Source organism: Athene cunicularia, assembly GCF_003259725.1.
Source record: "Athene cunicularia isolate RWA chromosome 15 unlocalized genomic scaffold, athCun1 chr15_part1, whole genome shotgun sequence".
NCBI lineage: Eukaryota > Metazoa > Chordata > Aves > Strigiformes > Strigidae > Athene > Athene cunicularia.
Window position 1 is genome coordinate 14,020,991 of NW_020799121.1, and position 11,255 is coordinate 14,032,245.

Here is an 11,255-nt window from a genome sequence, read left to right on the forward strand (position 1 = left end):
CCCCTCCGCCGGGCCGGGGCCGTTCCTCCCCGCCGCTCCCCGAGGGCAGCGAACCGCCGCCGGCCCCGCGCCGAGGGAACCGGCGCGTCTTTGCCGTGAAGGCGCGGGTGCCCCCGGCCGCTGAGGGGAAGGCAGGGGAAGGGGGTGCCTCTTCCAGCCCCCGGACAAAAAGGAAAAAATGGCTATAGCTGCCGTGAGCGAGGCGGAAACCCGGCTGTGCGGCAACTGGTAAGAAACGAAACCGAGCGCTCGGCTGCGGGGGGGGCGCCCGGCCTTCGGGCAGGCCGGCTGGGCGGGTTAGCACGCACTCTATTCCCTTGAAATGCTCTGACATCCTAAAAGGTGCAAATTAATAATGAACTTAATATTTATTTAAAAAAACCCACCCGTTTGGGCTTTGTTTTTTACCTTAAGCGGTAACATCTTACGATTTTCCCAGCCTTTACCCAAGTTTCTCACCGAACAGGCAACTAGATAGAAACCAGAGCGTTCAACTAGAAATAAAGACTCGATTTTCAGTGAGGAGCGCGTGAAGCACGTGAATTCAAGTTTTTCTTTAGCAGCCAAGTGGCTCAGAAGCAGAGATGTAAAAATAGAATCAATAGACGCCTATTGTTGCAGCGTTTATTTCTCTTTGCTAACAGCTCTCCTCCTTCAGAAGCTCCGGTTGTTAGTAATACAGTTACCAATAATGAAGCCATCTCAAAAATTGCACCTTGAATACAAGCAACTACAGAAATTAAGTTTGGTTTTGTTTTTTTTTTTGTTTCTTCTCAAAGAGACATGAGAATCCAAACAGTTTCTTGCAACATCAGGCTGGTTTGTTTGCAAGCAGCGGGCGTGTGCAGTTCAGACACTGCTGCTGGACTTTGTTGCTTTGCCAGGCTGTTCGCTGCTTGGGGTCCGGCAAGGGAGAAAACTGAACAGCTGTAGTGATTGTTCTGCCTTTGTGACACGGAGGGCGCTAAGCAATAGGTTAAAAAGTTAATTTTGGTGTTTTGAAGGCTGATTTCATGGGGGGAGGGAGGATGCGTCCATCTAGAAATGATGTTACCTGCTTGAGGCAGGAATAAGAGCTAAGCTCCTAGTGCCTCAGTTCTTTTTGGACCTTTAGTGTTTGTAATCCTTGCATTCTCCTCAAGATAGGAAAATGAGTCTCTTAGAAATGAGGTGAGTTGCGGAATTTTGGCTACAGAGTAATATGGTTACTGCTATCATTCCTTGAGCAGATCTGGCCTAACAGGATGTGTTACTTATTTTTTCCAAGCAGAGAGCTGTTCAACCTCTCATAGCCAAGTTATTTTCAGGAAGAAACTTATCTTCTCAGATTAAAACTAAACTTGAACCTGGTGATAACTTGCTTATCCTTAAAAATTTGTTTTTCTCATAAGGAAATAAATCCGCCTTGATTTTATCTTAATGCGGTGTGAAAATTGTGACTTTTGCATGCTCTATATGTTAATATCCTCCCTGTAAAGGAACACTGAGGCTTGGTCGGGCTTGCTTTTCTTTACTTACTCAGTTCTCTAAACCACGAATTCATAGAAAGCTTTCTTAGGACTTTGTTTGTTATGGAGAAGTGCTTGAAATTGTTGTTAGTGTATTTTCTGCAAAGTAACCTTTGACTTTCTCATAGCAAAAAGGATATTCCTGCTGCTAATTTCATCATTCACGAAATCCACTGCAGCAGAAATATTGAAGTATGCCGCTACTGCAGTGAATCAATCCCAAAGTCTGAAATGAAGAACCATATTGAGTCCGAACATGTGCAGGTGAGAAACAAATTCCTCTAAATGTCCTGATTTCTATGGCAATTAATCTAACGAGGTCTGTTTATTGTAGGTTACCTGCAAGTGTAGGATGAAGATGGAAAACAGTCTCTTGAAGGATCATGAGGTTGGTGGACTTGATATTATTAGACACTTGGAAGATACTCTACAGTATTTCCAGACACTGATTCTAGAGCCTTTCTGTCAGCCAAGACCTGGATTCCAGCCTGTGATTCATGCATCCTTTTTATTGAACCGTGCTTGCTTAAATTCACACCCTCTGAGAGGAGGTGGTTGGAAACTGCCTTAAAGCGGTGGAGCCTGCTCAAGTCTTCGTATCAAAGGGGTATCCGTGATAATTGGTGACTTTGTCCTTATTAGTGATTAAGATGGAAAATGGCACGGGATTTCAAAATATGATTAACTTGACTTTTTTCATCCCTTTAACATTACGCATTCCTGACTCTGCTGCAGTCATTGTGTGAGTTTTAATAACTCATTATCTCCAAACAGACTTCTGAAAGAGCTTGTAAAAAAACCTAAAATAGGACACAGTGGGGTTTTCTGAGTTTCTGAATCCAGTTGGCTGCTGTCACAGGCAACCTTGTTACACATGTCAGTACCTTCCTTTCCTATGGGCTCATTTAAAGTCAGCTCGGGAAGTGCCACCTAAGTCTGCTTATTGCTGAGGAAAAGAGGAATTTTCTTTGAAGATAAGTCCAGTTCAGAACCCTGGAAGAAGTTTATCCTGCAGGCTTGTGTGTAGTGCCTTTAGTTTTGTTTATAAAGCAAATGATGATGTATTTTTGAAGCATCTGCAATTATAAAGTGTTTCATCTGTGCTTAATCCCTTTTGAAGGGCAATTTACCGGTCACTTGATGTAGTGTAAAGAACATTTGCAAGCAATTCTTGTTGAGTAGTAAATGAGCTGTTAATCTGTTCCCTAACAGTACACACACTAAGGTGTTTTTTAGCAGCACTCAATGAAATGTGATTAGTACTGGATTGCAAGGCTGTATCTAAAAGCTAATTTCAAAAAGCACTATGTGGATCTGCTCTCCAAGCGTTACAGATTTAAAAAAAAAAACAAACCTGTTCTGAGCATTCGGAGTGCTCCAGCTGGCATGTTTATGACTGCAGAGGTTATACAACACGTTATTCTTTCATTTCTCATGCGGTATCTTATTCCAGGCTATTCTTTAGCGTAGCTTTGGATCTGGCTAAAGAAACAATAGACCGCTCAGCTCTTAAGGAAACTGAGAACCTCCCTCCGCTTTTGCCTCAGTCTTCCATATGTGAAGAATAATCCCTCTTTCTTTTTCCAGGCGTCAGCGTGCCCTCTGCGTCCTGCCCTCTGCCAGTACTGTGACATACAGCTTACTTTCAACAAACTCCAGGAGCACGAACTCTACTGCGGAGCAAGGACCGAGCTGTGTGCTGGCTGCGCTCGTAACATCATGCTGAAAGATCTGAAGGAGCATCCTTGGGTCTGTGGGCGAGAGGAGAAACAAGAAAGAGGAAGCAGAACGGTGCCTCGCTTGGAGGAGGAGGAGGAGGCGGCAGATTTGCACTTCCTTCGAGCCATCAGAAACCGGCTAAGATCAGGTAACTACGCTGGGCCTTTGTGCAGGGTGCCCAGTGTGCTAGAAAAGCAGATTTGTAGCAGCTGTATAGGAGACAAAACCCTTCAGGGCATCAGCAGAAGAAATGTTCCAGCAGTACAAAGAAATCAAAAGTGAGGTATGGGGTAGAGAAGAGCAATAATTGGCTTCTAATTTGGCAGCGAATCCAAGTATAAGGTTTTGTAATGTGAAAATACTGAATAATGGAAGCTCCAGAGGTGCTGTGAGTAGGGCTGTTCTACTGTGGAACAGAACAGTGAAGGTGTCAGCCAGCTAAGCAGAGGGCTGCTGAGGTACCTGGTGTGAAAGCCCAGTCCACTGCCTGTCCTTTTGTCTCAAACTGTCTAGGTGAAACGTGCAATTGGAGTTGTTTGCTTGCTGCAGATTCTGTCTGGTTTTGTGGAGCAGCTGCACTCCTCTTCAGTCACACGGAAGGGTAGATAAGGTCTGGATGTGGGTTCACCTACGTAGTGCTGCACGTTTCTTCAGTGCCATTCTGTTTGGACATAGCTGAGACTATTACCAACGCCTCTGCTCTTTCCCAAGGCTCTAATCTCTCACCTTCACGTGCAGGGATCACATCACCCTTAAGACATGGCCTTGCCGTGGGCTCTCAGCTGAATCTCTGCTCTGCTTTATGCCCTGGGCTGCTCAGAGGAGTTAACACTGCAGACTACTAAAGTACAGTCTTTACTGTAGAAGGCTGCCCAGCTTATAGAAATAACTTCTGGGCTTAGTTAATAAAACTGAATAACCTGGAGAGCTGTAATTTGTAGGACACTTATACTAACTTCCAGAGAGTACTCACAAGTAGTGTTTTTATGCACGTGTAAGCTTTGTTTAAAACTCCCGTGTGATCGGTACAAATGGAATACCAGAGAGATTTGAAACAGCCAGCATTGGTGAGGAGCACTTAGCCTGTCTTCAGGCATCATCAGTTGTCTTGGGCCCTGTTCCCAAACCCTGGTTTTCTTTTCGGTGTAGCTTTCCCACCAGAAAACATTTCATGGTTTTCTTCTGGACATGTATAGTTCCCACTGTTGTCAATGTTTTCCCATTGATATGCTGAAAAAACAAAGCTGAAGGGTTTCAGCCTTGTAAAAAGGGCAAGACTACAGTATATTACTTGGACCTTGTTCACATAAGAGGAACGACCTCCTTCTTTTTCTCCTTTTTTGCTTCTTACAAACAAAAGTAAGGTGATGTTTTCCTTCTTCCTCCCGAATTTGATACAGGTGTCCCTCTAGGCTTTGAAACTCTGAACTCCGTGAGTGTCCGCGTGTGAAACCCTCACGGCTGAGCTAGTGTCATGGCCAGAAGGGAACTGCTAGTTGTAGCCTTAACATTCTCTCGAATTTATGATATTTATCTTTTGAAGAGGGTGAACTGGAGCAGCTGGAGAAAAACGAAAACACTCATTCTTCGCTTTATGAAGAGTGGAACGCCGATCTAGACTACGTGTTGGCTCTTAGCCTACAAAATGAGAATAATCCTCACAGTAATACTGCAGCTGAAATTCCCAGCGACTCCTGGGAAAACTACTACACCAAAGGGTCTGTGCCATCTGCCCATCTTAATGAAACAGATGAGTCGAGTATCTTCTCCTGTGACTCTATAGTGTCTTTTAGCACATCAAACCACATAAAAAGTAAGTATAAACGCTGTCATGGTGGTGTTTTTTTCCTTAATGTTTGAGGGGAAGGGAGAAGGAAAGAGAGGATTCTTGGATTGGGACTGTCAAGAGATTATCTAGGTATTTTAAAATGTCAAAGTGGGTCTCTTTGAGACTCCCTCTACATCATTTTTAGGCAGTTAGGAGATTAGACTCTCCATGAGTACCATTCTTCCCTCCTTTCTTAAATTTCATCTTCTGCTCCCTCAAAACTTAGCAATATTAGTGTTTAAAGTAGTTTCTTTAGAAGAGATATTGCTAAAGCACGACAAAAAGGGAAGAAGAAATAAAAGCAACAGCGAATGTCTGACCTTGATATGCAGCGAGAGCTTCACAACAACTGGGTATGTGACAGCTCTCCTGTCAGAGTAAACATGGTAGGAAGGGAGGATCCGGGGGAGACCTGGCGTGCCGGCTTATTTTGAAAGGAGAAATGGTACTAAGGGATTTACTGAAGGCAGTAACAGGCTTCTTTACCGTTGGATGTATCTTTGACCCCAAGACATTGTTCTCGCTCTGGGTGCCGTGAATTTCTGATGTGAAATTCGGCGAGTGGGACTCGAGTAAGTGTTTCCTGAGCGCTTGCTGGGGAACAGGAGCCTGTTCTGCAGGGATTCTGAAGGCAAGTCGGTCCGACTGCCTCGGGCTCCTCTGTGGTAGAGGATATAACCGTTACGTACTTTGCAGGCGATGAGGTCATCATGCTGCCGTGTGAATTTTGCGAGGAGCTCTACCCTGCCGAGGATCTGATTCTTCACCAGGTGTAGTACTTTCTGGTGGTGTATCTAAGGGGTTGCAGTAAGGCCCTTTTTTTCTGTGACTGCAACTGGAAAAGGGTGCAGTCGTCACTCGGCAGTACCGAGAGAACTCTAGCAATTTGGTCTTTGTGTGGTGTTGAAAGTCCATCTTCGCTCAACAGGAGAGCTAACTTTTTCGTGTTGCTTGTGTAACAGACAGGTTGTAACCCAGCAAGTGCCTTTGCCTCGTTCAGTAAAAGGAGTTCTTCCCCAAACCTGCGAGAATATGATGGCCTGCGTGCTCTTGGGTCCAAAAACCGAAGGTCTCTCTTTTCATCCCAGCCCCAAGCTGTCCGGGCAAAAGGAAACATGATGTTTCCATGTGAATTTTGTGGTATCCAGCTAGAAGAGGAGATGCTCTTTCATCACCAGGTACTAACCAGAACTTGATCTGCTGTATCGCATCCACTTGTTTAAGAAATGTGCCAAGTCCCACGGCCTCTTGCTGTGGCATGTTTCAGGAATTCAAGTAACTGTCCCCTATGTCAGGTCTTCCTCACTTCCTGGGCCTCTTGGGTCCCATCTCGTTGTGCTATGCCGAGGCTCTTACTGAAAAATAACAATTATCTGGAAAGCTCTTGTAACAAAAACGAAACAAAAGGCCCTGAAATTGCACCAAGATACTGTTTGACTTGCACTTAAAGGCGGTGTTGAAACCAGGATGTGTGAATCACAGCTAAGGTTGGAGAGGAGCACAAGCGTAAAACTGAGAGAGAGGAAGCAGAGAGCAGACTATGAGTCTAGAGGGTGGAGGAATGTCTCAGAGGGTAGGCGTAGAGACAGAGAAAGGTTAAGGGCGTGGCTATACCAGAAGCTCGGCCTAAGGGAGACGTGGTGGGTTTATGAAATGGTGGGCGCTGCGGAGTGCTCACTGGGGTGTTCAGTTCTTCTGTACGTTGCTGGGGGATGTTTCTCGGGTGGGAAGAACACCAGGTCTTGGTACTGCTGAAGCTGTTGTCACTTTTGAGGAGTGCTGGGCAGATTTGGGGAGTGGCTGCACCACCAGGTACACGTAGCACCAGGTAGATGTGCTGACATGTCCCCAGATCTGCTCCAGCTGCTATCTGCCCACTCTGGACTGGGCTGCTCTAATAGGCAAGTTAGGGAAATGCTGAGCTTGCTCATTTTCTGTTTCATGGTTCTTTCCCAGTCTTAGTCCTAGCTAACAAACCAGCAAAGCTGTATTTTGTGTTTCTGGGCCTTTTCTCTCCAGGTGACAGTAAAATCAATATTAATAGAAATGAGATGTGATACAATTTCATAGCTTACCCTCTGCTAAACAGTCCCATCCACTTCCTATTCCAGTTAGCTGGTGGAAGACTTTTTTTTTTTTTTTCCCCCTCACCCTATCTGTTTTGGAAATACAGAATGCAGAGACTGCTTTATCTACCAACTTCTACTATTTTTGGTGAAGTTTGCATATGATAATCAGGACTTGTTAAGAATTAGTGACGGGAGCTGAGTTGCAACAATACTGTTTGTTTGCACACCATGGGAAGGACACCCTGTGTTTAAAGCTTTGTGTTCCACGTTGTATTCCTGATATCTCACAAATGTAACAAATACTTTCCTTTCTAGATCCTATTTCTGTTTGGTGTCCTCTGTGTTTCTGTCTGTCTTGTTTTGTTCTTGCTGTCATCAACCTGTGGAAAAACATGGGTTTATAGCCAGGATAGCCAGCAGGGGCACTCCTGTGGGCAGCGTGACTTGGAAATCACTTTTAACTTAATTTTTGTTGCTGGATTTGGTTTTTATGAGGACGCTGATACCAGGTTGATATCGGGAACTTGATTGGAACTATAGTGACAGCACTTCAGGTCTGCTGTCCCCCAGCTTGGGCCTGGCTTTGCAGGGCCCTTCTTAGGCGTGAGAGGCAGGAGACTGGGTAAGGCAGCACAGGGCTGCGGGCTGGCAGGGAGGCCCCCAACACAGTTCCATTTCTGTTAGGTCCTGTGGCAGCCAGTGATTATCCCTCAGGTGATACCTGCCTCTTCTGCAAAACAGTCCCCTGCTAACCTTCATCGTGCCGAGGGGCGATGCTCTGCAGTGTTTTTACAGGAATAAATCCGAAGGAGCTGTGGTTTCAGCAGCCAAATGTGTGTTTTGCTGTAGCACCACTGCGATCTGCGCCCGGCCAGCCCTGCTGCTGCCTTTCCCTTGCCACCTCCAGCCAACAGTGAGAGAAGAGAATCGCCAGAGCCGGCTCGGAGACGGACCAGACACCAAGGTGTGGGCAAAGCACGGCCTTAGGCATGCTCTTCTTTGTTTGCAGGAACACGCTGTGTGTACCCAGCCAAAGAGATGTTGTTACTCTGTTGTTGAGCGTGGCCAGAGAAGGGCAACAGAGCTGGGGCAGGGTCTGGAGCACAGGTCTGCTGGGGAGCGGCTGGGGGAACTGGGGGGGTTCAGTCTGGAGAAGAGGAGGCTGAGGGGAGACCTCCTGGCCCTCGGCAACTCCCTGCCAGGAGGGGGCAGAGAGGGGGGATGAGTCTCTGGAGCCAAGGCCCCAGCGCCAGGCCCCGAGGGAATGGCCTCAAGCTGCCCAGGGCAGGGTCAGGCTGGCTCTGAGGAAGGATTTCTGTGCAGAAGGGGCTGTTGGGCGTTGGAATGGGCTGCCCAGGGCAGGGGGGAGTCCCCGGGATCCCTGGGGGGGTTGAAGAGTCGGGCTGAGCCAGCGCTGAGGGATCTGGGGGAGTTGGGAACGGTCAGGGGGAGGCTCATGGTGGGGCTGGAGGAGCTGCAAGGGCTTTTCCAACTGAGGTGATTCTGGGATTCTGTGAACTTCTGGTCCTAAATCCTTTCATTTCATTTCCCCAAGAATTAAGACATAAAGAGAACTGTTCTCTTGTGCCAGAAGTTGAAAAGTGAAAGCAGGGTGAGGCCTTGGGCCGGGTGCATTCTGACGTCCCCAACAGTGACATATCTTCTGCCTCTTCTCGTGGCGTGAGTGTGGGGGTCCCTCATAAGGTTTCAGTTGGCTGAATTGTGCTGGGGCCAGTTTCAAAGGGCCAACTGTGGCTTTTCTATCAAACCAGAGCAGACAAAATGGTCGCTGGGACAAAACGTAGGACAAGGCCTCGTTCTCTGGCCGGAGTTGTGCGCTCAGCTGAGCTGTTGCCTTCGCTCTTTGGATAAAATCTGATTCTTCCACTACCTGAGTAACGGGCTCAGGAGCACGAAGGGCTCTTCCCCGGGGCAGAGCGTGGCTGGGGCAGGCTCCCTTCCTCTGACTGTCTCCCTCCTCTCCCTCTCCAGCCCCAGCCAAGCAGGAGGAAGGCGCCTCGGGACCGGCGCCGTGGGCTGCAGGCGCGGGGGCGCGCAGGTGAGGCAGCGCGGGAGGAGGGCTGGGACCCCCAGGACCTGCAGCCAGGTTTTTATTAATTACTTCTTATCAAGTACGCTTTGAAAACAGCATTTTTACTTTTTCTTTTATATCCCCCTTGAGGCAAAAGCCCAGAACCCAGCGGCCAGAGAGGCAGAGGAGGAGTGACCCACCGCTGAGGAAATCCACGTTTAGCGCTCTCCGCACTCTAGCTACACCCTGTAGTACTTATTTATCTGAGCACAAGCGAATTCCTGTATTGCCGCATCATTGAAGACTTTCTATGAATTTAAATTTTTACAAGCAGTGATCCTTTTCTATATATATATAATGTATTTTTAATTTGTGAGAGTATACTACAGATTTTAACTTCCGTGCTGGATCCTAGCACCAGCCCAAGGCAGCAGCTCCCCCTTGCTCTCGGGAAGCACCTGGGTTCTGTGCCCGTAGGGGCTCTTTGTGACACCAAGTGACAGAATTTCAGCCCTGCGGAGCCTGCAGCGTGTCCTGGGCTCTTCCCTCGCTCTCAGCACCACCAGGTGAAAACCAGACCCCGCTGGCCAGGCCGATGCGGGGAGAAGGGGATGAGCTCTGAGCCCCTGGCTGCCTGTCAAACGCTGTTTTAACGCTGGATTAGCCTGTGCTTTTTAAATTCCTTGTAATAAAATTTATTTAGTGCTGTCCCAGAACATTGAGCAGTAAAAATCTGTTTTCTGAAGCAAGGTGGGAGCACAAGGGCATAACTGCGGGCAGGGGGATCTGGTAATTTGTGTTCCACTGGTATTAATTACCTCCACTAGGTCTTTGTTAATTTGCAGCCCTTGGGCTCTGGGAAATGGTAAAGCACAAGCTGGAGCAGGCAGGGCTGAGATAATGACTGGGCCTCACCCTAATTAGCTGGGTCCAGCAGATGGCATTAGCAGGGTTAATGAGCCTGCCCCTGTTCTGAAGGAGAAGGGGCCTGTTTCCAAAATAAAGACATTTTACGGGTTTATTTGTAGAAGAAAAGCAGAAAAAAGGTATTTGAAAAGAGGTGGCAGCCAGCCTTTGCTGAGGCTCGGGTAGGAGACAGGATTCTAAGCTGCCTCCTCAGGTGAGAGATAAAGGTGCAGAAATCATTAGTGTGAAAATTAAACTACAGCGCAGGGAACGGGGCTGAGGCTGCACCACCCCTCAGGGCCAAGAAATGCTGCACTTCCCCCAGCGAAATACCCGCCCTCCTGTTCTTGCTTTCCCTCCTATACAAACCATTTACAGTTCTGGTCTAAGTAACTACAACTGCCAGTGTATCAACGCCTCCCAGGCACACAGCTTCCCCCCGGGGAGGACCAATCTCTGCCTTTTCAGCCCCAAAGAAGGACACGACACAGGCGAGGGGAGGGTGAGAATCTCCTTTATGCAAGTGCACACGCCATGGCCAAGAGCACGTCACAGGGTACTGCTGTGCGGGAACCGAGGGGACACACACCGCGCTAGAACTAAGACCCAGCTCCAGAGGTTTGGTTTGTTTGTTTGTGGTTTGTTTTTTGTGTTTTTTTTTTTTTTTTTTCTTCCATCGTTTAGTATAATTTTACATTCTGAATGAATATATATTTAAAAAAAAATAAAATCACAAACCGATCTTTGCTTGGACAAACAAGGCTAGTACAGACAATGTCAAGTTCATTTAAAGCACAAGGAAGTAATGATGATTAGAAAAGCTTTTAATTAAAAGGCCATTTGAGCTACAGTGGAACCACTGCAGCGCTTCCTTCCTAGTCATGTAGAAAAAAAAAGCCCCACCCCTCTCCCCCAACTCATTTCTTCATTCCTCAGAAAAAAAACCCCAAAGTTGATGAAGGTTGTTTACTGGTGTGACATTTCTCCTGTAGAAGAAGCTTCATTTACACAGCGAGGTGTAAACAGCATCGACTAGAAGTTTGTTATCTGTAATCATAAATAATTATTCGTAATAAATATGTATCAAGTCACTTTACAGCAGACGTGTCGGGGCCAGGCCGCAGGCAGGCTCCGCTCCGGGGGGCTCTGGCAGGAGCAGACAGGCAGCAGCAGCAGTTTCGGCCTCGCAGCGG

The 11,255-nt window shown here is 47.2% G+C and overlaps 1 protein-coding gene across 1 annotated transcript; it reads left to right on the top strand.

Annotated features, from left to right (window-relative positions):
• Positions 1-15: 15 nt before the first annotated feature.
• Positions 16-8,227, top strand: TRAFD1 (TRAF-type zinc finger domain containing 1). Its single transcript, XM_026860112.1, has 8 exons — positions 16-228; positions 1,637-1,772; positions 1,843-1,896; positions 3,096-3,375; positions 4,771-5,040; positions 5,752-5,825; positions 6,018-6,233; positions 7,974-8,227. The coding sequence occupies exons 1-8, from the start codon at positions 179-181 to the stop codon at positions 8,109-8,111; spliced, it is 1,218 nt and encodes a 405-aa protein (XP_026715913.1). The 5' UTR covers positions 16-178; the 3' UTR covers positions 8,112-8,227.
• Positions 8,228-11,255: the final 3,028 nt, after the last annotated feature.

Coding starts and splice junctions, on each gene's coding strand:
- TRAFD1 (XM_026860112.1), top strand. CDS start 179: ATGGCTATAGCTGCCGTGAGCGAGGCGGAAACCCGGCTGTGCGGCAAC. Junction 1,897..3,095: donor GTCTCTTGAAGGATCATGAG/GTTGGTGGACTT, acceptor TTCTTTTTCCAG/GCGTCAGCGTGCCCTCTGCG. Junction 5,041..5,751: donor CACATCAAACCACATAAAAA/GTAAGTATAAAC, acceptor CGTACTTTGCAG/GCGATGAGGTCATCATGCTG.